Source organism: Schistocerca serialis, chromosome 1, assembly GCF_023864345.2.
Source record: "Schistocerca serialis cubense isolate TAMUIC-IGC-003099 chromosome 1, iqSchSeri2.2, whole genome shotgun sequence".
Classification (NCBI taxonomy): Eukaryota; Metazoa; Arthropoda; class Insecta; order Orthoptera; family Acrididae; genus Schistocerca; species Schistocerca serialis.
In genome coordinates, this window is record NC_064638.1 from 251678918 (window position 1) to 251701085 (window position 22168).

The 22168-nt window shown below is 43.4% G+C and overlaps 1 protein-coding gene across 1 annotated transcript in view; it reads left to right on the forward strand.

The window, feature by feature from the left end:
• The first annotated feature begins 2081 nt into the window (after window positions 1-2081).
• The window catches only part of LOC126457246 (uncharacterized), a 188622-nt gene continuing 168535 nt past the window's right edge, over window positions 2082-22168 (forward strand). Inside the window, exon 1 of the mRNA XM_050093410.1 lies at window positions 2082-2275. Coding sequence (XP_049949367.1) covers window positions 2173-2275 — 103 coding nt within the window. The 5' untranslated portion in view covers window positions 2082-2172. The remainder of the gene's footprint in view (window positions 2276-22168) is intronic.

Below are 22168 nucleotides of genomic sequence, written 5' to 3' on the forward strand. Positions count from 1 at the left end.
CCCATATCAGTTTCTAACCGTGTTGCCAAAGTTCCCATCTCTGTTTTTAATTCAGATCCTAACTGTGCTCCCAGTGAGTCTAGCCGTGTTTCCATTGTTCCCATATCAGTTTCTAAACGTGTTGCCAAAGTTCCCATCTCTGTTTTAATTGTTCCTATTTGTGAGTCTAACCGTGTTGCCAAAGTTCCCATATCAGTTTCTAACCGTGATCCCAAATTTACTATTGCACTCATTAACTGCTCCATATTAACTGGTTCGAAATTCTTTTCACCCCTAACATTTCCCGCAAAACCAACTTCCTTCGTCATAGCGTAAAGCTATCTGTGTTCGATACTATTCCAGAATCTTCTGTCGTTAATCTCGAATTCTGAAAATTTTTTGATTGTGAAAAATTTTGAACTGGTTCCGGACTACTTTCCCGACTTATTAAATTGTTTTCAACTTCATTAATCATCATCCTGTTCTCCTGTGTTGGCGAGTTCGCCATGTTAACAATTTCGTCATTCTCACTATTCATCATTTTTGCCTTTTTCATCGATCGCGTAATCATTTACAAAACATACAAAACTCGTCACTATCCGAAAATTACACTCAATGACACTTTATCACCAACAATATCATTCACACGAAATGCTTCCCTCAAACACGATTAACAAACAATTGAAATCTTCATAATCGCACAAAATTGTCAAACCCGTATACAAGACAACAAAAATTAAATTCTGTAAAAAAAAAAAAAAAAAAAAAAAAAAAAAATACCATTAGAAGAATGGCAATTACCAAATCTACACATGCAATATAGACTACAATTACCAAACTACAAATTACTACAACAATACTACTGTCTGCTATTTTTACAGTCAGAAGAATTCCAAGGGACGATCCTGGCAGAGTCGCCACATGCATGGAGGCTTAATTAAATATAATGCAAATAATTTTTAATTTTTAGTCGCTGTATGTCCGATTACGAAGTCTCGTAAACGGTTGGCCCTGACTAGTAATAGTACGCAATCTGACTGCATAGAACAACAACAAAGAATGAAAGGAAATTTCTGTTAACACAATTAATTAATTAAGTCCCCAGCAACTATAAAACCTACGAAACAACAAAGCACAAGAGTAACTGTTCTGTGTGTGGAAGTGTGATTCAACGTACACATCTGTCACGGTTCTTCCTCAATAAGACAAGATATTTTAAATACCATTTATACTGAAGTAATAAAAAAAAATAAACAAATACTATAATTACACATAGAAACCAGAAATGCAGTCTAATACAAGATCACGAGCCAGATGTTTTGTTGACTGAACCTGTGACCAAGAGGCATTATTGTTTAAGACATTGAAATAATGAAAAAAAAGGAATTTTTTACCTTCATATATATTGACGAAAAGCACACTCTGATCATTACAGCATCCCCAATCCAACAATATCTGGTGTCTAGCCCATCAAAACAATATGACAACATCTGAACAAGCACTCTCCATGGGAACTTCTCAACAACGACTCACCACTGCTACATCTCAACAAGCACTCTCCACCACGACTTCTCGATAAGCACTGCCCACTGCTACTTCTCAATGAACACTGCCAGTGGAGGCGGCTGAATAATACTCTTTGGCGCAATCTCTGGCGCTCAGTGTAGCCACCTTTCAATGGTTATTGCGTAATAACAAAAGAGGTATAGAGGAGACGGGTAGGTTTCACAGTTAGGTGCTAAAGTTGGTGATAATGTGGGAGAGGGGGGAGCAGCAGCCGGGGGGGGGGGGGGGGGGGTGAATAGCTAATGTCTAACGGCACTCAGGGGTGACGATTTAGGAAAGGTTAGGAACCCCTGATGTAGGAGACGTAGCAAGCGCTTGCATTGGAGACAGAGCACGGAGACCGCACCGTTGTTCGGAATGCGAGACAAAGCGGAGATCTCAGGGCAGCGGTCAGGCGCCGCTGGCTTGTATGGGCAGTAATCCGGAGATAAGTGACACTGCCTGCGGTGCGGGAGGGATTGGGGGGGGGGGGGGGAGAAGGAGTGGGGGCGGAGAAGTAGGAAGCGCTGACCGAGCAAGTGGCTGTGTGTGGCTGGTGGCGCGTCGGTGCATGAGCGTCGCCCGCTGCGAGCGTGACACGCGCTAAGTGGAGGGAGTGGCCGGGCAGTCGGCCGCCAGCTGTCAGCCATGCCGGTCGCCTCCGCCAGGGACTTCTGGAGGCGCTTCGACCAGCGGCCCACCACCCACGGAGACCCTCCGTCGCCCGTGTGGTCCTCGATATACTGCACCAGTGAGTACCGACACAGCCTAGCTTCGCTCTCTGCACGATGATTATTCGACAACAATGACAGCAAGATTGGGTGCGCCACTAGGAAGCGTAGTACCATTCATCATCATCATCAGTGTTCTGCCTAAAGGCAGGTTTTCACATGGTAGTTCTCCAGGCTGTCCGGTCTTCTGCCATCCCCTTCAGGTCTGCATAATTTCCTCTTCCCTTTATGGCGTCTATCATCTTGTATCTCCTTCTTCCTCTCAGTCTTCTCCCACAAACCAGTCCTTCCAAAGCGTCTACAAGCAAGCACTCCCTTCTCAATGAATGTCCTAACCAGATCTTTTTCCTTTCTCTTACAACCTGCCGGCCGAAGTGGCCGTGCTGTTAAAGGCGCTGCAGTCTGGAACCGCGAGACCGCTACGGTCGCAGGTTCGAATCCTGCCTCGGGCATGGATGTTTGTGATGTCCTTAGGTTAGTTAGGTTTAACTATTTCTAAGTTCTAGGGGGCTAATGACCTCAGCAGTTGAGTCCCATAGCGCTCAGAGACATTTGAATCTTACAACTTTCAGCAGACATCTTCTCTCTCCAACCCTTTCCAATACTCTTTCATTACTCACTCTTTCCATCCAGCTTATTCTCTCCATTCTCCCCCACATCCACATCTCAAATGCTTCTAACCTTTTTTCATCCTCTCGTCTCAGTGTCCATATTTCTGCCCACGTAGTGCCACACTCCAGACAAAACATTTGCCAAGCCTTTTCCTTCGTCCTTTATCTAATTTGCCACATAAGAGTCTCCTCTTTCTGTTGAATTCCTCCTTCGCTATGGCAATTCGAGTTTTCACCTCCTGGTGACATCTCAAGTCTTCAGTTATTGTGCTTCCGAGATATTTAAATTCACTTACTTGGCTAATGGTAGATTGTCCTATTTTAATATTGGACAGTCTGCGTCTTGTACTGATGACCATACTCTTTGTTTTTGCTGTGTTTATTTGCATCACATATTCCACACAAGCTTCATTCAGAACTTTGAGCATGTTATTCACTGTCCGCTCACTTTCTGCCACTAATACCATCAGCAAATCTTATACATTCTATTCTCTTTCCACCAATACATATTCCTCTTTTCCCATCTAAGCTTTTCGCAACAATCTCTTCAAGGTATACGTTAAACAACAGTGGGGAAAGGCAACAACCTTGTCTAACACCTCGTCCAATGCTGCTTCCTTCTGACATTTCATTTCCAATCCTTATCCTTACTTTCTGGTGTAAATATACATTCTGTATCAGTCGTCTCTCTTTCCAATCTACTCATTTCCTCTTCAAGATATCCATCAGCTTGTTCCACTGAACTCTGTCAAAAGCCTTTTCTAAATCTATAAAAACAGCAAAGATTTCTCGAAGCTTTTCCATATATCTCTCCCCTATAGTTCTTAGCAGGCCAATAGCATCTCTTGTTCCTTTTCCTCTTCTAAATCCGAACTGCTCCTCTGCAATCCCTCTATCCAGCTTGCCATATAACCTTCTATTCAACCCTCTCAGCAAGACTTCAGCTGCATGAGAAATTAGACTGATGGTCCGGTGCTCTTCACATTTTCACCATTCATAACGTACATTAAACTCAGTCGCTCAGTGACCACACTGCCACCGAACGAAAGATAATACACTGGTCCAAGACCGTACCCAGTAACGGACGTAAAGTCGTCAGCACATCGACCGTGCACTCGAAAGACAATGTTGAGGGTGCCGAATTCCTGACGTCACAGCGTGGGAAAAGGACATCGTCGAACCTTTCCGAGCGTACAGAGTAATACAAAGCACGAGAGATGTTCTGTACGTCAGATTTGGACGTAGACCAACGGGAGGGAAGAATGCCAGCTACGTCGCAGGCACGCCTTCTCCTTTCAGTACAGAGACTGGAGACGTTCAGCCCATTTTTGATGGGTTTTGTATTATAACTTACGTCCGATGAATACAGGGTGTTCGGAAATTCTGTTACAAATTTCTGGGACTTGTAGAGGGGAATGAGTACGTAATATTTTGAATAGTAATCAGTGTCCGGAAACGTCATCCAACGACGCTACAGAGCTATAAAATTATAGGTGTCGCCGGTTGGAGTGGCCGAGCGGTTCTAGGCGCTACAGTCTGGAACCGCGAGACCGCTACGGTCGCAGGTTCGAATCCTGCCTCGGGCATGGTTGTGTGTGATGTGCTTAGGTTAGTTAGGTTTAAGTAGTTCTAAGTTCTAGGGGACTGATGACCTCAGAAGTTAAGTCCCATAGTGCTCAGAGCCATTTGAACAATTTTATAGGTGTCGGCACTTGTAAATGTATGTACATAGGGAGTGATTTTGTGATGGTGTTACAAAATTTCAAGGGTGACGGAGAAGTGTAAACGTACCGATTTGAAATAAGATTGTTGGGTTGAGTGGATTTGGGGGAGGAGACCAAACTGCGAGGTCATGGGTCTCATCAGATCGGGGAAGGATGGAGAAGGAAGTCGACCGTGCCCTTTCAAAGGAACCATCCCAGCATTTGCCTGAAGCGATTCAGGGAAATCACGGAAAACTTAAATCAGGATGATCGGACGCGGGGTTGAACCGTCGTCCTCCCGAACGCGAGTCCAGTGTGATAACCACTGCGCCACCTCGCTGGGTCAATTTGAAATTAGAGTCCCTGAACCAGATACGAACGAGTCGAAAGTTATTAACGAAAACCGTTCTAATACCTCTGATAGTAGAGTACATGTACCGATACTGTTGTTACTAGGATTGCAGTGTATGCAACTTCCAGATGTGGTAGTACGAAGCAAAATAAGAAATAAGTGTCCAGTAAATACAGTCTCTGAAATCCATACTTCAAGAGCTATGAGCATTTGTCCAGTAGAGGAGAGGTATGTCATACTAGCGAGGATGAACAAGTGCTCATAGTTCCTTAGATATGCATTTTAGAATGCATGTTTTCGAGATATTTTTCTCTCACCACTCTGAAAGTTGCGTATCTTACAATATTAGCATCAACAGTATCGGTACATGTATTGCGCTCTCAGAGGTACCAGAATGATTTTCACTTGTATCTTTCCACTCGTGACCCTTACCTCAAATTGACACGTTTATCCCTCTCCATCATCCTTGAAAGTTTGACACCAACACGGAATCACACGGCGCCTGTAACTTTGACGCTCTGTAGCATCATTGGATGACGTTTCCGGGCACGGATTCCTATTCAAAATACTACGTATTCACTCTCTCTACGAGCCCTAGATGTTTGCAACGGGAATTTCCGAACACTCTATAAATGCCGTTCCAAAGCACCAGCAAAATGATCTCTCGAAAACCCGTCGTTTATCGGTAGGATTTGTTGTGATAAAATGACGGGAAACTTCATATTGATGGTTAAATAATTTTCTAATTTTAACTCGTGTTTTATGAAAGTGTGCCACTCCAAGACAAAGGCACGTTGAAGATCCAGCAAAGACACATTTTTTCTTGGTATAATTAGTCATAATTACACGTCAGTTAATGAAAGGCCAACCAATGAAGCCTTCAGAAGATAGTAACATACAAGACAACGTCAGCCGTTACAGAAGTTCAGAGAGGGGTAATGAATAGAGATACAGAGTCACAAACTGATGCGTGACGTATTGCAGTTTCGTGTGCCACTGCAGCCACTTTTCTTTCTTTCATTTTTTTTTTCTCGCCTTCAAGTTTCTAATAGGTTTTGAAACTTCCTTATTAACTTAATACACGTGTATTCTATTCGATATTATCTAAGTGTAAGTGCGCTCTCGCTCACAGGAGTGACTGGCTTACCTACATGAGAGCTTACACTACCTGCAGTAACATATTTTGTTACTCTCTTGTTCAGCGTTTGCATTTTTCACATTTTCTTAAGATTCTGGTACTGAGCAGAAAGAGTGATCGAATAAAAACAGCACTAGGATTTTACGAGAAAGTGAGAAAGATGAAATACTTTTTATCTTATGTGGAAGACTATCGTAAATTTGTGTCGAACTATTTGTAATGGAATTTTGTATGCTGTTGTCTTTATTGACTATGTATGGAACTTTCGTTTTTGCGTATTCATGGATACTGAAACTTTTATTTATGTATACTACAGACAGAACAACACGACTCGCATATGGACAAGGAAAAAAATTTCGTAAACAAACAGTGCGATTTGTGAGTCGGATATAGCTGACAACTGCCGCTGGGGCGCGCTGTGGATCCCGTGTACCACGTTGAGACAGGCGTACCGTATGCACAAGTTGCTTCGTTTCCGAGCGTTTAGCGTGCACGTTGAACTCGGCACACTCAACGTTGACGTTCGAATGCACGGTCCGCGTGCCGACGGCTTAAGGGTGGGAAGGGGGTGGAAAGAGGGGACACTTGGCGGTGAATGGCGAATGAGATTTCAAGAAACTCATCATCAGAGAGTATCCAAACCGATACTGAATTGTCTGGTGCTGTAGAATGAGAGGTTGGTTTGCAAGATTTCTTTGTGAGGATAGGGGTGAGAGAGGGGGGGGGGGGGACGATTTAGCTGCTCCCCCTGCCCCTCATTGCGTATGCTCTTATCAGGTCCGAAAGACTGCTATCAATCTTCGAATATTGTTTCATTGTGTCACATCGTGATAAGGTTCCTCCTTTCAATCCACGCAAGGCGGATACTGAGACAAACGATCACGTAAAATAAGAGTCAACTACAATCGCTCAATAGACGAAAGATATCTCTGTCTGATGACGTACTCACACGACAGTATAGAGGTTATGTGAAAGATCTAATCAGCAGTTTTTCGTAGGACGCTAAGGAAACGGAAGGTTCCAAGCAGTGCTACAAACGGTACAAGTCATTTCGTTATCAAAAAGAGTCATCGAGAACATGCACATAATTATAAGCCTATATCCCTTCCGTTAATATGTTATAGCACTATTAAGTATCCTCGAATACAGGGTGGTTATAATTAAACTTTCGCTACTTGTGCACCATAAAACTATTTGCGTGTCGGTACCTAACTTAATAAGATGTGCAGATTGTGCGCTACAGGATTTGCGTGAGATTTGCACTAGTGTCATGACTTGCCCTTGTGCACCGGTACTGGTATGGTGACATAGGGAGGGACTCGTACTCCGAGAACCAATAATATGCAGCGTGAACGGCACACGTTACAGTGATCTACTTCCCTGCGGGAGAGAGGTGCTTAAGGACTCAACTGTTCTGATGCACGATGGACCACCACTTCACATTTATCGCGAGTTCACCGTGTTACTCCGTAACACATTTGGTGGAAACCGAATCATTGACCGATCGGCTCAAACTGTTTGACCACCGAGAACACCAGATTAAAACTTGTGTCATTTACGGCTGTGGGGTTGCCTGAAGGATAGGTTTATCAATGGGACACTAAAACACGCTGGAGGTTGGAGATAAGCATAGTGGGGGAGGTAGCCAACATCCCACCTGAGATGTTTCGCGCAGCAATAGAACAATGTCTAGTACGGTTCAAGGCTATCTTGGATGCAAATGGTATTGAGCAACGTTTGTAACCTGGAACGTAGACATCGCATCACGTGGAAATTAAAATGTGTTTCTTTCAAAGGTTCATTCGTTATTTGTCTTCTGCACGTTCTTAAAAAATTTTCCACGAAGTTCAATTGTCCTATGGTCATTAGTTTTTCCTGGGGATCATGTTAACCGAAAATCTGCTCTTTAGGAATCATCAAGAATGCCGCAAACAGGTATCTTGTGAAACAGCTCTCTGTGTTCCTCCATAAGATTAGGAGGGCCGCAAATAAAATCGTTTAGGTTAATGCAGTGTTCCTTCAGTTTTATAAGGCATTTGATACAGTTTCGCACAGTCACTGTGTGAAGAAGGACACGTAAATTAGTATAATGTTTGTAACTCGATTTAGGACTTCTTAGCAGATAGGTCCCAACGCGTCATTTTTAAAGGGGTGAAATCGTCAGAAGAAAAACTGGAGAGTTCCACATGGCTGTTATATGGCGCCGTCACTGTTGACAGCTTATATAAATGGTCTGGCGGATAACGTCAGAAGTCCCCTGACGCTGTTCGCAAATGACTCCGATGTATAGGGGGAAGTTGCAAGGCCAAGAAACTGTAGCATCATGCAGGGAGCCTTGCAGCAAATCGACGCTGTCTCAGAGGCTGCCAAATTAGCCTCGTGGTAAATAAATATGACCTATTATGTACAGATAGGCGGAAAGACTCACTACAAAACGATTACACAGTTGCTATTGCTGTTGTCTTCTGTCTAATACAAAGTATTCTGTAGTCGGGGCATCAGCAGCTGCAGCAGTACACTTTACAGCAAGAACACCACAGATAGCCGTATCTTGAACCAATTTTATTAAGATACCATCAATTTCGTGGCTTATAACTACATCACCAGGTGCATATCTGAGCAACAAGAAATAAGTAATGACAGAGGCTGAACACCTATACCTAAAGTAATACCAGAGCCATAAGCGTATAATTATGAGAATAGATAGAAACGAATATACTTACAAAAATGAAAATTCGGTAAACAACATGGCGGAGACTATGGAAGACCCAGCCTTTATAGTTAAAACCTTAATTCCTATAGAGCGGAAAGTCAGTGAACCCCGTCCATATTCAACCAGAATGATATTTCTTATTTGCATACGCAATTCTACGATCAATCCCTAATAAACTAGGAGGTGTTATTGCATTATTCTTATCAATTAGAATCTTAATAATTTTACCATTTTATAATAAAACACCATTCCGAGGTATTCAATTCTATCCTATCAATCAGATTTTATTCTGAATTATAGTAGTTGTTGTATGCTTATTAACATGAATTGGAAAAGCTGGGCGACGGAAAATGTCTCCTGCCATGTAACAAGGACGCGCCTATAACCAAAGAACGCAAGTGAGACATTGGACCAAAAGCAACATATCGTCCAGGCAAGAAGAAACAGGCTGTGTTGCGCTGACTCTCTATCAAGAAATCTGCTTCTTACCTCGATGATATATTGCTTTTGGTCCAACGTCTCACTTTCGCTCTTTGATTATAGCCGCGTCCTTGTTATGTGAGCCGGCCGCGTTGGCCCAGCGGTTCTAGGCGATTCAGTCCGGAACCGCGCGACTGCTATGGTCGCAGGTTCGAATCCTGCCTCGGGCATGGATGTGGGCGATGTCCTTAGGTTAGTTAGGTTTAAGTAGTTCTAGGGGACTGATGACCTCAGATGTTAAGTCCCATAGTGCTCAGAGCCATTTGAACCATTTTTTTCTTGTTACGTGGCATGGGATACTTTCCGTCGCCCAACGTTTTATTCGACTATCCGCCCTAAGGATATTACGATGTAACTATGAAGATTGGGCCTCTTATATTTTCAACTACGTTGTTTACCATATTTTAATTTTTGTAAATATGTTCGTTTTTAGCTGTTTTCGTAATTAGGTGCTTTTGGCTCTGGTATTACGTTGATGTACAGGGTTTTCTGTCTCTATCACTGTTTATTTTTTGTTGTTTAGATATGTACCTGATGAAGTGGCTATAAGCCACGAAACCGGCAGCGCTTTAATGACATTGGTGCAAGGTACAACTGTTTGTGGAGTTCTTGGTATAAAATGTAATCTGATACAATTCTCGATAGGTAGACGTGCAAGTTCTCGGCAAATGTAATGACTGCAGTTTCCCCTTGCTTTCTGCTGTTCGCAGTACGAATTTAGACCTAACAAAGCCCAGACTGGCTAACGTAATATGGCCAGATCAGGAAATCATCTAGACTATTGGCCCTACTGAAAAGACCTGCTGGCGCTCTGACAAGACCTATGTTTGTGTTGCTTCTCAGCAGATGTGGTTGAGCCTGCGGCGCAACAGTGTGTGGCATTGAGGCATGCAAGACACCCTGCCGCGGCAAAATACATGGTTCGTGGGGAACCGGGGATGCACTCTTGGCGATTAATCTCAGGAAAGAGTAACAGTCAGCAGAATCCATCAGGAGAGACCTAACAAAGCCAGGTGAAGATACTGAGCTGAGATTATCCCTTTTTCTTCTTCTTCGTACTGGCCTGTATCCCATATCTACACGGAGTCGGCATGTTAATTATTGTATTTGTCAGTATTAGTGGTAGGAGAGTGGCCTTGTCGCCACCCCTGAGACGGAATTTGTGTACACCATCTGTCATTGTCTGGGGTTATTCCATAAGAACGATTGCGGACATTTTTCAGAATGTTTGCGTATCGTATGACTGAGGTAGAACGTGAACGGTATTGCCATAGTGGAACGTGGTAAACCGCCATAACAGCATCTAGGTGGCCCGATAAATCGGCCCTCGACTTTAATTCGTCGGGAGGATTCATCCGTAACCGGCGCGCTCCCTCAGTCCAGAAAGCAGCCTGCTAACTTGATGCTGGCTTCCGGGTGAGTCTGATGCTAAACTGGGATTCACTAGAAGAATCCCAAGGCAATTCCCAGTCACGAAAGAAGTGACATACATAACACTTATTCGACAGGTTGTTAAATGCTTCCCGTCAGTATGGACCCTTTACCAAGTAGCATAAGCCTCTTGCCGTACCATTTAGTCCGACAAAATACGTGTCCAAGCGCCTGGTGAGGACGCGTGCGAAACGGGCCTGCGTGATGCGATACAAGCCGACGTGCAGATACCTCTTATGTAGCTACATGGTTATTTATCTCATGTGTTGCTGCTCTTGTGTATGTTAACACATTTAAGTCTGCTGGCTTTCGTGGCTATTGTCATTGAAGTTGAATATTGTATTGAACACTCAATCAACAGTGGACACCATCAGATCCTGAAGATAACCCCAGCGGATGGGTCGAAACGTCGATAGTTTAGAAGAAATGTGATACGGCCTAACAACCCAGATGATTTTAACTTCACTAATTCAATTCTTATTCTTTTAATACAATATTTCAAACAAGCAAATAATACTTTAATATAAGTTATTGCCTTCGTTTCAGTTCACGTGTTGCTTCTTCAGAAGGAACGTATTAACACGACTCCTAAACGTGGACATTGTCAACCGAAAACGTAATTACAAGAAGAAATGCTCAATTACAAGAAGAAAAGCTCCTTGAACGAATTTCTAATAGCAAAACACTTGCAATTCTAAAAATTAATGGTTCTACATGGCATAATAGTTTTGAAAGCATTGTGGCAGATATTGTATAACGCCACTTTACACTCCGTGCATTCCACATCCTTTCGCTTCGTACTTCATGTTTCATGGAAACTTTGCTCATCCTTGTTTTTTTTCCACCTAGTGATGATTTTCCATGCTTTTCGTAGTCCGGCACTTGGTCACTTTTTCAACATTATCTCTTCTACATTTAAAAAAATGTTCAAATGTGTATGAAATCTTACGGGACTTAACTGCTAAGGTAATCAGTCCCTAAGCTTACACACTACTTAAACTAAATTATCGTAAGGACAAACACACACATCCATGACCGAGGGAGGACTCGAACCTCCACCGGGACCTGCCGCACAGTCCATGTTTGCAGCGCCTGAGACCGCTCGGCTAATCCCGCGCGGCCCTTCTACATTTATTCGGTAATAAATATATGTTGCCTTTCTCTGAGCGCGTACTGTTTTTTGGATGACTTACGTATTGAATAGAGCCCTATCTGATATATAAAAGGAAATGTTTGGCCTGACTTCCGTTCCCACGAGTATGAATAGCGATGTTTACGTTTGGTCCGCGTTTGTTCCCACGAGTCGAACTCGTCAAAGTACGACAAGGGGATAATAGAGAAGACAGAGAAGATCCGATAAGAGAAACTCTTTTCATCAGTGGTCATGATGATGATAATGTTTGGTTTATGGGGCGCTGAACTGATTGGTTAGCAGCGCCCAAAAAAATTCCCAACCTTTGCTCAATCCAGTGTCGCCACTTTCAGAAATGATGAGGACAACACATACACCCAGTCATCTCGAGGCAGGTAAAAAAAATCTCTGACCCCGCCGGGAATCGAACCCGGGACCCCATGCTTGTGAAGCAAGAACGCGACCGCGAGACCACGAGCTGCGGGATTTCATCAATGTTCCTTGCCTATTCGCGAATCATTAACGAGACATTCATGAAAGAGCAGTAGTAAATGCAACAGGAAACCGTAGCTGTCGATCGAGAAGAAAATACTTTAAGAATTGCACGAACAGTTAGGCAACATGTTATTTCTTCCCATGCACAAATGATCACGTCTGGAAAGTCGGAACAGTTGGAGCTCGTACGGTGCCTTACCAAGAGTTGTTCTTCCCATTCGCGAAGAGAACAGATGAGCCTGGAAATAACAGTGGCGTACGAAGTGTTGTCTGCGCAAACCTGGTTGACGCTGGGGGTGGTGACTGTTGGGAGCGACAGTGAATGAGAAATGCCTTTACGATCTCTTCCATCAGCCACCACACCCAGAGTCAACCTGGTTTGCGTGGATAATGCTCTGCGCTTGCGTAGTATAGATGTAAACTCTGAGAGGGTACCACGAGTTGTTGACCAACCGCCGCCTCAGCCAACTACCTATGTCGTCAGTTGGACGTCAGCACGGACAGGCGTGTGATAAGCACACCGACCTCTCGACCGTTACGGCTGGCTTGGCTCCAAGTAGTTCCTCGGATGTCGTTACGAGCCTGAGTGTACACCGACCCTTCTCTCTCACCACGGCAACATCCTTTACAGAACAGAGAGTGGAATTCCAAGTCACTTACGTGTAACTCAGAGACGCTAGTGGCCATGCCCAGATCTACGATATTTCCAAACCAGTGCCAAAACTTGATAGTGACAACCCCCCTTCCTCCCCCTGGAACTTTTGAGATAGGATGTAAAAAATTTTTTAAAAATCCATTTTTCAAAAATATGTTCGTTTTGTAGCGCACATCTTTCTGAAGAGTTTGCTATACAAAACATTTATGTTCGAGGAAATTTAAGACTTGTTATTTGGTCTTAAGTGTGCCAAAGTGGAGTGCCGCGCCTCTTCACGCAGCATTCTTCTTTTGGACGTCACTGTATTTTGGTCTGTAGAATTAAGACTTGTATATTTTGTAATAGAAGCCATCAGACCTGTGCCTCTCCTGCTCCCAGTCGGTTGGTTTGACATCCTACCCCTCTTTTTTGTTAAAAAAAAAGAAAAAAAACTCGCAACTAATACCAGGTGAAATTATTTGTGACCGGGAGAATAAGAACTCTTCAGAAAATTTGCACACTTTATTACCTATTAGATAATAACTTTCTCTTTTGTGTGACATGAAATTAAATATAGAAACATAAAAGCACTAAACACAAGAGTCAAACAAGACAGTACACATTTCTTCAATCCTTAGGTACCAATATTTTTTTCTCTAATCTTGCTACGAAATAATGATTCAAATGGCTCTGAGCACTATGGGACTCAACTGCTGTGGTCATAAGTCCCCTAGAACTTAGAACTACTTAAACCTAACTAACCTAAGGACATCACACACATCCATGCCCGAGGCAGGATTCGAGCCTGCGACCGCAGCGGTCGTGCGGTTCCAGACTGTAGCGCCTTTAACCGCTCGGCCACTCCGGCCGGCAATCTTGCTACGGCTTAACACAGCGTGCTTTCCTTTCTGCGAAAGAATCTATTACCTCATCAAAGTTCGTCAAGCGTTTTGCTACATGAAAAATCAAAATGTCGTGTCTTATACTGAAAAAGCTGTTGATACAAATAATACACAAGACTGGTGTATTTTCTCGATTTGATTACGTCTATTTTGTCGTCGTCTGCTAGATTCTAATATTTTAGCAATTGTAAGGCATGTCAAAGAGGCGAGACTGTTTTGGCGCAAATGGCAATTTTTATGTACCTCATTTACATAAATAACACGACAGAATATAATTCATGGAGTACCAATATCTAAACTATTAGGGCAATTTATTGGCCCTACTTCAAGCAGAAAATTTTATGTTAGGAAATAGTTTTACATTCATATGCTCTAGTTTCTCAAGCTTGAGATCGAGAAGTAGTAGTATTGTGAAATTTTTATATAAATTTGGAGTGGCCGTATTCTTCCATATAATTTGTGCGATGCCCAAGTTTTTTCTCCTTCCTCATTATAACAAACAATCTTGTCATCACTAATTCTGTTACTATTAATGCTATTTCAAAACTTATTCTCCGGTTAACTTCACTAACCCTGCCAAAACCAATGGTTTACTTAACCCGCTTTTATTCTCCGGTTATGCCTTAATACGTGTTCGTACAACGCTTTTTCCGCACTATTCCTAGAATAGAATTAAGAGGCTGCTAACTGGAGACTCTACAACTCGCCCTTAACCGCGTAGCGATCTTGCAAAAATTTTCTGTAAGAGTTTCATTTTCTTGGATCCAACGAGAAGATAGTATGTAATCTTTCTTACCTGTTATTTATTTAGAACACTTTCAACACAGAACAAATAACATCACGAACAACAGGATCAGGAGAAAGGGAAAGCGCGGGATTAGCCGAGCGGTCACGGCGCTGCAGTCATGGACTGTGCGGCTGGTCCCGGCGGAGGTTCGAGTCCTCCCTCGGGCATGGGTGTGTGTGTTTGTCCTTAGGATAATTTAGGTTAAGTAGTGCGTTAGCTTAGGGACTGATGACCTTAGCAGCTAAGTCCCATAAGATTTCACACACATTTGAACATTTTGAACACATACTATTCGCACTATCCAAGAAGACATCCCGGGCAATGGTTGATAGGAGTAGCAGAATCGACAAAAGTCGCAAGACGGTATTGCTGTCACTATTCTATGTTGTCTTCACTGTGCTGAGTTTTCTTTTACCGAGCGAGGGGGCGCAGTGGTTAGCACAGTGGACTCGCATTCGGGAGGACGACGGTTCAATACCGCGTCCAGCCATCCTGATTTAGGTTTTCCGTGATTTCGCTAAATCGCTCCAGGTAAATGCCGAGATGGTTCCTTTGAAAGGGCACGGCCGATTTATCTGTCTACATCCATACTCCGCAAGCCACCTGACGGTGTGTGGCGGCGGGTACCTTGAGTACCTCTATCAGTTCTCCCTTCTATTCCAGTCTCGTATTGTTCGTGGAAAAAAGATTGTCAGTATGCCCCTGTGTGGGCTCTAATCTCTCTGATTTTATCCTCATGGTCTCTTCGCGTGATATACGTAGGAGGGAGCAGCATACTGTTTGACTTCTCGATGAAGGTAAGTTCTCGAAATTTCAACAAAAGCTCGTACCGTGCTACGGAGCGTCTCTCTTGCAGAGTCTTCCACTGGAGTTTATCTATCATCTCCGTAACGCTTTCGCGCTGCTCACCGTTGGATCTTCTCTATCTCTTCCATCAACCCTATCTGGTGCGGATCGCACACTGCTGAGCGGTATTCAAGCAGTGGTCGAACAAGTGTACTCTAACCTACTTCCTTTGTTTTCGGACTGCTTTTCCTTAGGATTCTTCCAATAAATCTCAGTCTGGCATGTGCTTTACCGACGATTAATTTTATACGGTCATTCCATTTTAAATCACTCCTAATGCCTACTCCCAGATAATTTATGGAATTAACTGCTTCCAGTTGCTAAATGATAAAGGATCTTTCTATCTATGTATTCGCAGCATATTACACTTGTCTACATTGAGATTCAATTGCCATTCCCTGCACCATGCGTCAATTCGTTGCAGGTCCTCCTGCATTTCAGTAGAATTTTCCATTGTTACAACCTCTCGATATACTACAGCATCATCCGCAAAATGCCTCAGTGAACTTCCGATGTTATCCACAAGGTCATTTATATATACTGTGAATAGCAACGGTCCTACGACACTCCCCTGCGGCACACCTGAAATCACTCTTACTTCGGAGGACTTCTCTCCATTGAGTATGACATGCTGCGTTCTTTTATCTAGGAACTCTTCAATCCAATCACACAATTGGTCTGATAGTCCATGTGCTCTTACTTTGTTCATTAAATGACTGTGGGAAATTGTATCAAACGCCTTGCGGAAGTCAAGAAACACGGCATCTGCCTGGAAACCCGTCTCTATGGCCCTCTGATTCTCGTGGATTTCTTTCCCCGTCCATCCCCAAACCGATGAGACCGATAACCACGCTGTTTGGTCTCCTCCCCCAAACAACCCTCTGTTTTTTTCTTTCGTGTGTCGATAACCCCACATCTCACGCCCGCTTTCGTACACAAAAGCAGACAATTTGCTGAACTCTACCCAGTCTGCTAAGCCAGTTACGGTAGGTTGACAGTGGAGCAAAACTATCAGTACCGTTCGAATACGTTATACTTGTAAACACAATGCTAACACCCATAGGCCACCGCGGCGAAAGACGTCTTGGAGCACGCTAATAGTAAACAGCGTTCTCTCTTCAGCCCCGACATCTAACAAACTCTGGGAGCAGGTGAAGAAACAGATTCCGTCTTCAGAGATTTGCGAAAGGAGTAAGTGTAGTGCATTGTCGGATGAAACCATGATATCACCATACACCGCATCTTCACAAATATCTGGTTAACTGGAAGAACTAACAGGACTCTGTGCGATGTTCTGGATTGTGAATGTTCAGTTGCAACTAAAGTGACATCCGATGTGTGCTCCAGGGAAGAGTAACAGGGCCGTTACTGTTGTCTATATGCATAAATAGTTTGTCAGCTAGAGTCCACAGTGCTGTCAGATGGACCGCTGACAGCGTTGTTGTTTACAGGACACTATCGTCGCTGTGTGATTGTAAGGAGATACAAAACGTCTTATATCCTACAATACTTTCACTTGCTGTGTTGAATGGCAGCGCTCTTTAAATGTGGATAAATGAAAGATAATGCCCATGACTTAGAGAACCAGAAAGTATCGATATAGGTAGTTACGGGGAGCGTCATGACAGATTCAGGGATTAGTGTCCACAAGATCTTTGTAGCTAGACGGAATACCGTAACACCCAAAACCACCAAAAATAAACTCAAAATACATCTATTTAAATAATCAAATAAAAATTCGCTTGACACCTTCCTGAGAGACTGTCGCCACTCCATCCAACGTGACTATATAAGCGTAGGCTGGATGTGGTTTAAATTCAAACAAATAGTATCGACAGCAAGTGAGAGCCATATACCAAACAAATTAATAAGAGATGGTGCTGATTCCCCACGGTACACAAAACGGATCAGAACACCATTACAAAAGAAACGAAAAAAGCATGCCAAATTTTAAAAAAGCCGGCCGGAGTGGCGGAGCGGTTCTAGCCGCTACAGTCTGGAACCACGCGACCGCTGCGGTCGCAGGTTCGAATAGATGTGTGTGATGTCCTTAGCTCAGTTAGGTTTAAGTAGTTCTAGGTTCTAGGGGACTGATGACCACAGAAGTTAAGCCCCATAGTGCTTAGAGCCATTTGAACCATTTTTTTTTAAAAAGAACACAAAATCTCCACGATTTGTAAAGTTTTACAGAAGCTCGAAATTTAGCAGGAACCTCAATGCGAGATGCTTCCATAACGAAACTCTGTCTCGAAACCTGTCAGAAAATCCGAAGAGATTCTGGTCGTTTGTAAAGTACGCCAATTGCAAGATGCAATCAGTACCTTCACTGCACGATAGCAATGGTGCTGTTATTGATGTCAATGCCACTAAAACGGAGTTACTAAACACGGTCTTCCGAAACTCCTGCACAAAACAAGACGACGTAAGTATTCCAGAATTCGAATCAAGAACAACTGCCAACATGAGTACCATACAATAGGAACCCACGATGTAGCGAAGCAGCTTAAAATACTTAAGAAAAGCAAGGCTTTCGGTCTGGATCGTATACCAGACAGGTTCCTTTCAGAGTGTTGTAATACAATAGCTCCATACTTAGAATGGATATGATACACAAACTGGGGTGGCAGTCATTAAAACAAAGGCGCTTTTCGCTACCGCAGAACCTTCTCATGAAATTTCAATCACCAACTTTTTCCTCAGAGTGTGAAAATAGGGAGAATTGATCATCACAACAAAATAAGAAAAATAAGAGCTCTCACGGAAAGATTTAAGTGTTCATGTCCCCCCCCCCCCCCCCAGCCCCACCCGCGTTATTCGAGAGTAGAACGGTAGAGAAGTAACTTGAATATGTTTCGGTGAACCCATGGTCTGGCAATTTGTTGTGAATTGCAGAGTAATCACGTAGATGTAAATATAGATGTTGATGGAAATTGCGAATGTTCAGCTGCAACGAAGGTGACATCGGATGTGTGCCCGCCCCAAGGAAGCATAACAGGACCGTCAGTGTTGTCAATATGCACAAACAATCTGTCAGATGGAATCAACACTGCTCTCAGACAGATCGCTGGCAATGTTGTTGTCTACAGGACATTATCAGCCCTGGGCAGTGGCGGATACATATAGGACCCATGAGGTGCACCCCCCTCCTCCCCCCCCCCCCCATTCCGCGAAGCCTTCCGCATTGCCACCGCGCCGCCCCAGCCAGTCAGCCCGCACGCTATTCGTTCGTTTCTTTCGTCAGTCGACTTGACTGAATCGAGAGATTCTGCAGTACAAGCGAACGAGCATAAACGCCCTCAATGATCATGATTCTGTTATGCAAACGCTGTCTGTTTGTCCTAGATCTGGAGGAGGAGGTATTCAGACAGTTTTACTATGAGTATATGCAACAGATTTGACCAACTGTCAGAGTGGAGAGGAGTCTCTTGTAGCTGTAGTTGTAGGGAACATGCAGCAGTCCTTAGCAGTTAGGAGGCCTAGGTCAGTCGCAAAGTCTAACAGAAAGAAGCTGTTAGGCAGTTCGCACGGTAGAGGTGTGGGTCAGCAGTTGCAGGAAGTGTTGGAGGGTGAGTACCAGGTCACCAGCATTGTGAAGCGTAGTGCAGGGTTGGCTCAGGTGACTGACAGCACAGGGGAGTTGTGTAGGACTTTTATGGAGGAGGATCAGGTACTGATAGTGGGTGGAGCAGGGAACAGTCTTGTTAGGGACGGGGAATATGATATAGGTGGTGAACTGGTGAAGATAGCTACTCAAACCGGTGGCACTAGTGAGCATTTCGTGCAACCATCTTATATCATAACATGGCATTGTCTTGTACATGGGTCTAACAAAACTTTCTTAAACTTTGCATGTGACTAGATTATCTTTTATTACAGTAAAAGTAAAGGTAGCCCAAGATATCATTAGCGCCCCCTCCTTGAGGTTTTTCTTTATCCGCCACTGGCACTGGATGACTGTAAGAAAGTACAAAATGTCTTATACAACACCTTCACTTTGAGTGCTGGTAACATCGAATTGCCGCGGACAACAACGAAACGATCTTCATTTTCTTATTCCACGATCGACTTCGATATTTCTATTGAAACGACGTGCGGTATGTTTACCTATGATCCTAGCGACGTCAACAGTCCTTCAATAACGTGCACCACGAAACCAGGGACACACAGCAACACCCCATGCAGTTGGTTGCAGAATAATGAAGACCACTTAATTGCTGTCTGAGGTAGTTTCTTTTTTCTAGACAGCATCACATTATAAAATAATTTTTGTAAACGCATGAAGCCTGTTACGTCATCTAAATGTTAAGCAGTAACAATAGGAAGCGATAGAGAATGTAACAACACAGGTAATTATTACAAGAGAAGGGCAATGGACGGTAAGATCTGCTGAGTGAATGATAGGGATTTGCAGAGCTTCTTCAATGTTGTTGCTCTCGTTACACATGCTGCAAGTAATAAAACATACGATGTATGATGGTGTGATATGTTAATTGAAAGTGCTGCATTTAAGTGAAAGTGTAAATGTGCATCATGTTACTGAACATACCTGAATAAATTAAAGCGAAACGTTTCTCTGCATAGGAAATTGACTTATTCACTTGCAGACTATCTCTCAAGGGAATAGCATACAAGATTTTTGCCATCATTCTTAAAACACTATGCCCTTAACAAGTAGACATTACAGGAGAAATATTCTAGTTTCGTAGTAATTCGGTATGGTCCAAACCAAAGATTCATAGAGATGCTCAGGGAAATTAAACCGGTAATGTGGTCAAGAAGTGAAGCTGTGTAGACAGCTATTAATAGAGAGTCTTCCAGAAAATTGATGTGACGAAAATGCTATGAGATTTTACCTATTGGCATTAAAGTCGCAGCAGAATGGAGGACTTGGTTCCTACTAAAAGTCTTCGCCAGTCATTTTTGGTACACTGCTGTATAAAATCATCTCCCAGATCTCTCTGCATGGTGTAACATTCATACTGTTCGCACTCACGTGTGCCCTGAACTCTTCCAGACATCAGTTCGTAGAGCGTAGCAGTGATCATAACATAAGCAATTCAGTATTTCGAATAGGGCATATACGTGTACTGAGAATAAGAATTATGTTGCCTACTGTGTTGTGAATAACACACCACAGATTATCATCAATTATTTTTCATTCACTGCCGTTTACTGCTACCTGCCTTACATAATTAAAATTTGTAAAAAAATTTATAAAAATCTTCTAACTGCCTACGATAATACAAAAAAATTAAAAGTTTTGGAAATACCTAAGCTTCCTAACCCTCATCACCTTACAATGCTAGGTCTTATTTCCTCATATGATAAATTTATCACTTGTTCGTGTCCCGGCAGCATTTGGTTTCTTTCCGTTCTCTTATGTACATATACCATTAAGCTCAGTCTTTCGTCCACGTCCGGCGCGTCTAGTTAGATGCAATGCCAACTTTCATTTCAATTTCGCGACAGTCATTGTGACATCTCCAGATCCTGTGTCCTCTTTGTCATTCTTTTTCTTGCGAGTCCCAAATTATATACCGTGAAGTGCCAAAGAAACTGGTATAGGCATGCGTATTAAAATACGGAGATATGTAAACAGGCAGAATACGGCGCTGCGGTCGGCAACGCCTATATAAGTCAAGTGTCTAGCGTAGTTGTTAGATCGGTTACTGCCGCTAGATTGGCAGGTTATCAAAATTTAAGTGAGTTCGATCATGATGGTATAGTCGGCGCACGAGCCATGGGACACTACAACTCCGAGGAAGTGGGGATTTTCTGGTACGACCATTTCATGAGTGTACCGTGAATATCAGGAATCCGGTAAACCATCAAATCTCCGACAAGTCCGCGGCCGGAAAAAGATCCTGCAAGAACGGGACCAGCGACGACTGAAGAGAATCGTTCAACGTGACAGAAGTGCAACCCTTCCGCAAATTCATGCAAATTTCAATTCTGGGCCATCAACAAGTGTCAGGGTGCAATCCATATTTTTTTCCTCCTTTTTTTTATTCTTAAGGGACGAAACTGCTGAGGTCATCGGTCCCTAGATTTACACACTACTTAATCTAACTTAAAGTAACTTATGCTAAGAACAAGACACACACCCAAGCGGGAGGGAGGACTCGAAACTCCGGCGGGAGGGACCGCGCAGTCTGTGACATGGCCACTCCGCGCGACTGCGATCCATTCAGGGAAACATCATAGATACGGGCTTTCGGAGCCGAAGGCCCACTCATGTACCCTTGATCACTGCACGACATAAGGCTTTACACCTCGCCTCGTCTTGTCAATACCGACACTGGACTGTTGATGATGGAAACACGTTGCCCGGTAGGACGAGTCTCGTTTAAAATTGTATCGAACGGATGGACGTGTAGGGGTACGGGGATAACCTCATGAATCCATGGACCTGCAGGTCAGTAGGGGACAAGTTGGGAGAGGCCCTGTAATGATGTGGGGCGTGTGCAATTGGAATGATAAGTGACCCCTGATACGTCTAGATAGGTGACACATACGTAAACATCCTGTCTGATAACCTGTATTCAGTCATGTCCATTGTGCATTCCAACGGACTTGGGCAATTCCAGCAGGCCAATGCGACACCCCACACGTTCAGAATTGCTACAGAATGGCTCCTGGAACACTCTTCTGAGTTTAAACACTTCCGCTGGCCACCATACTCCCCAGAC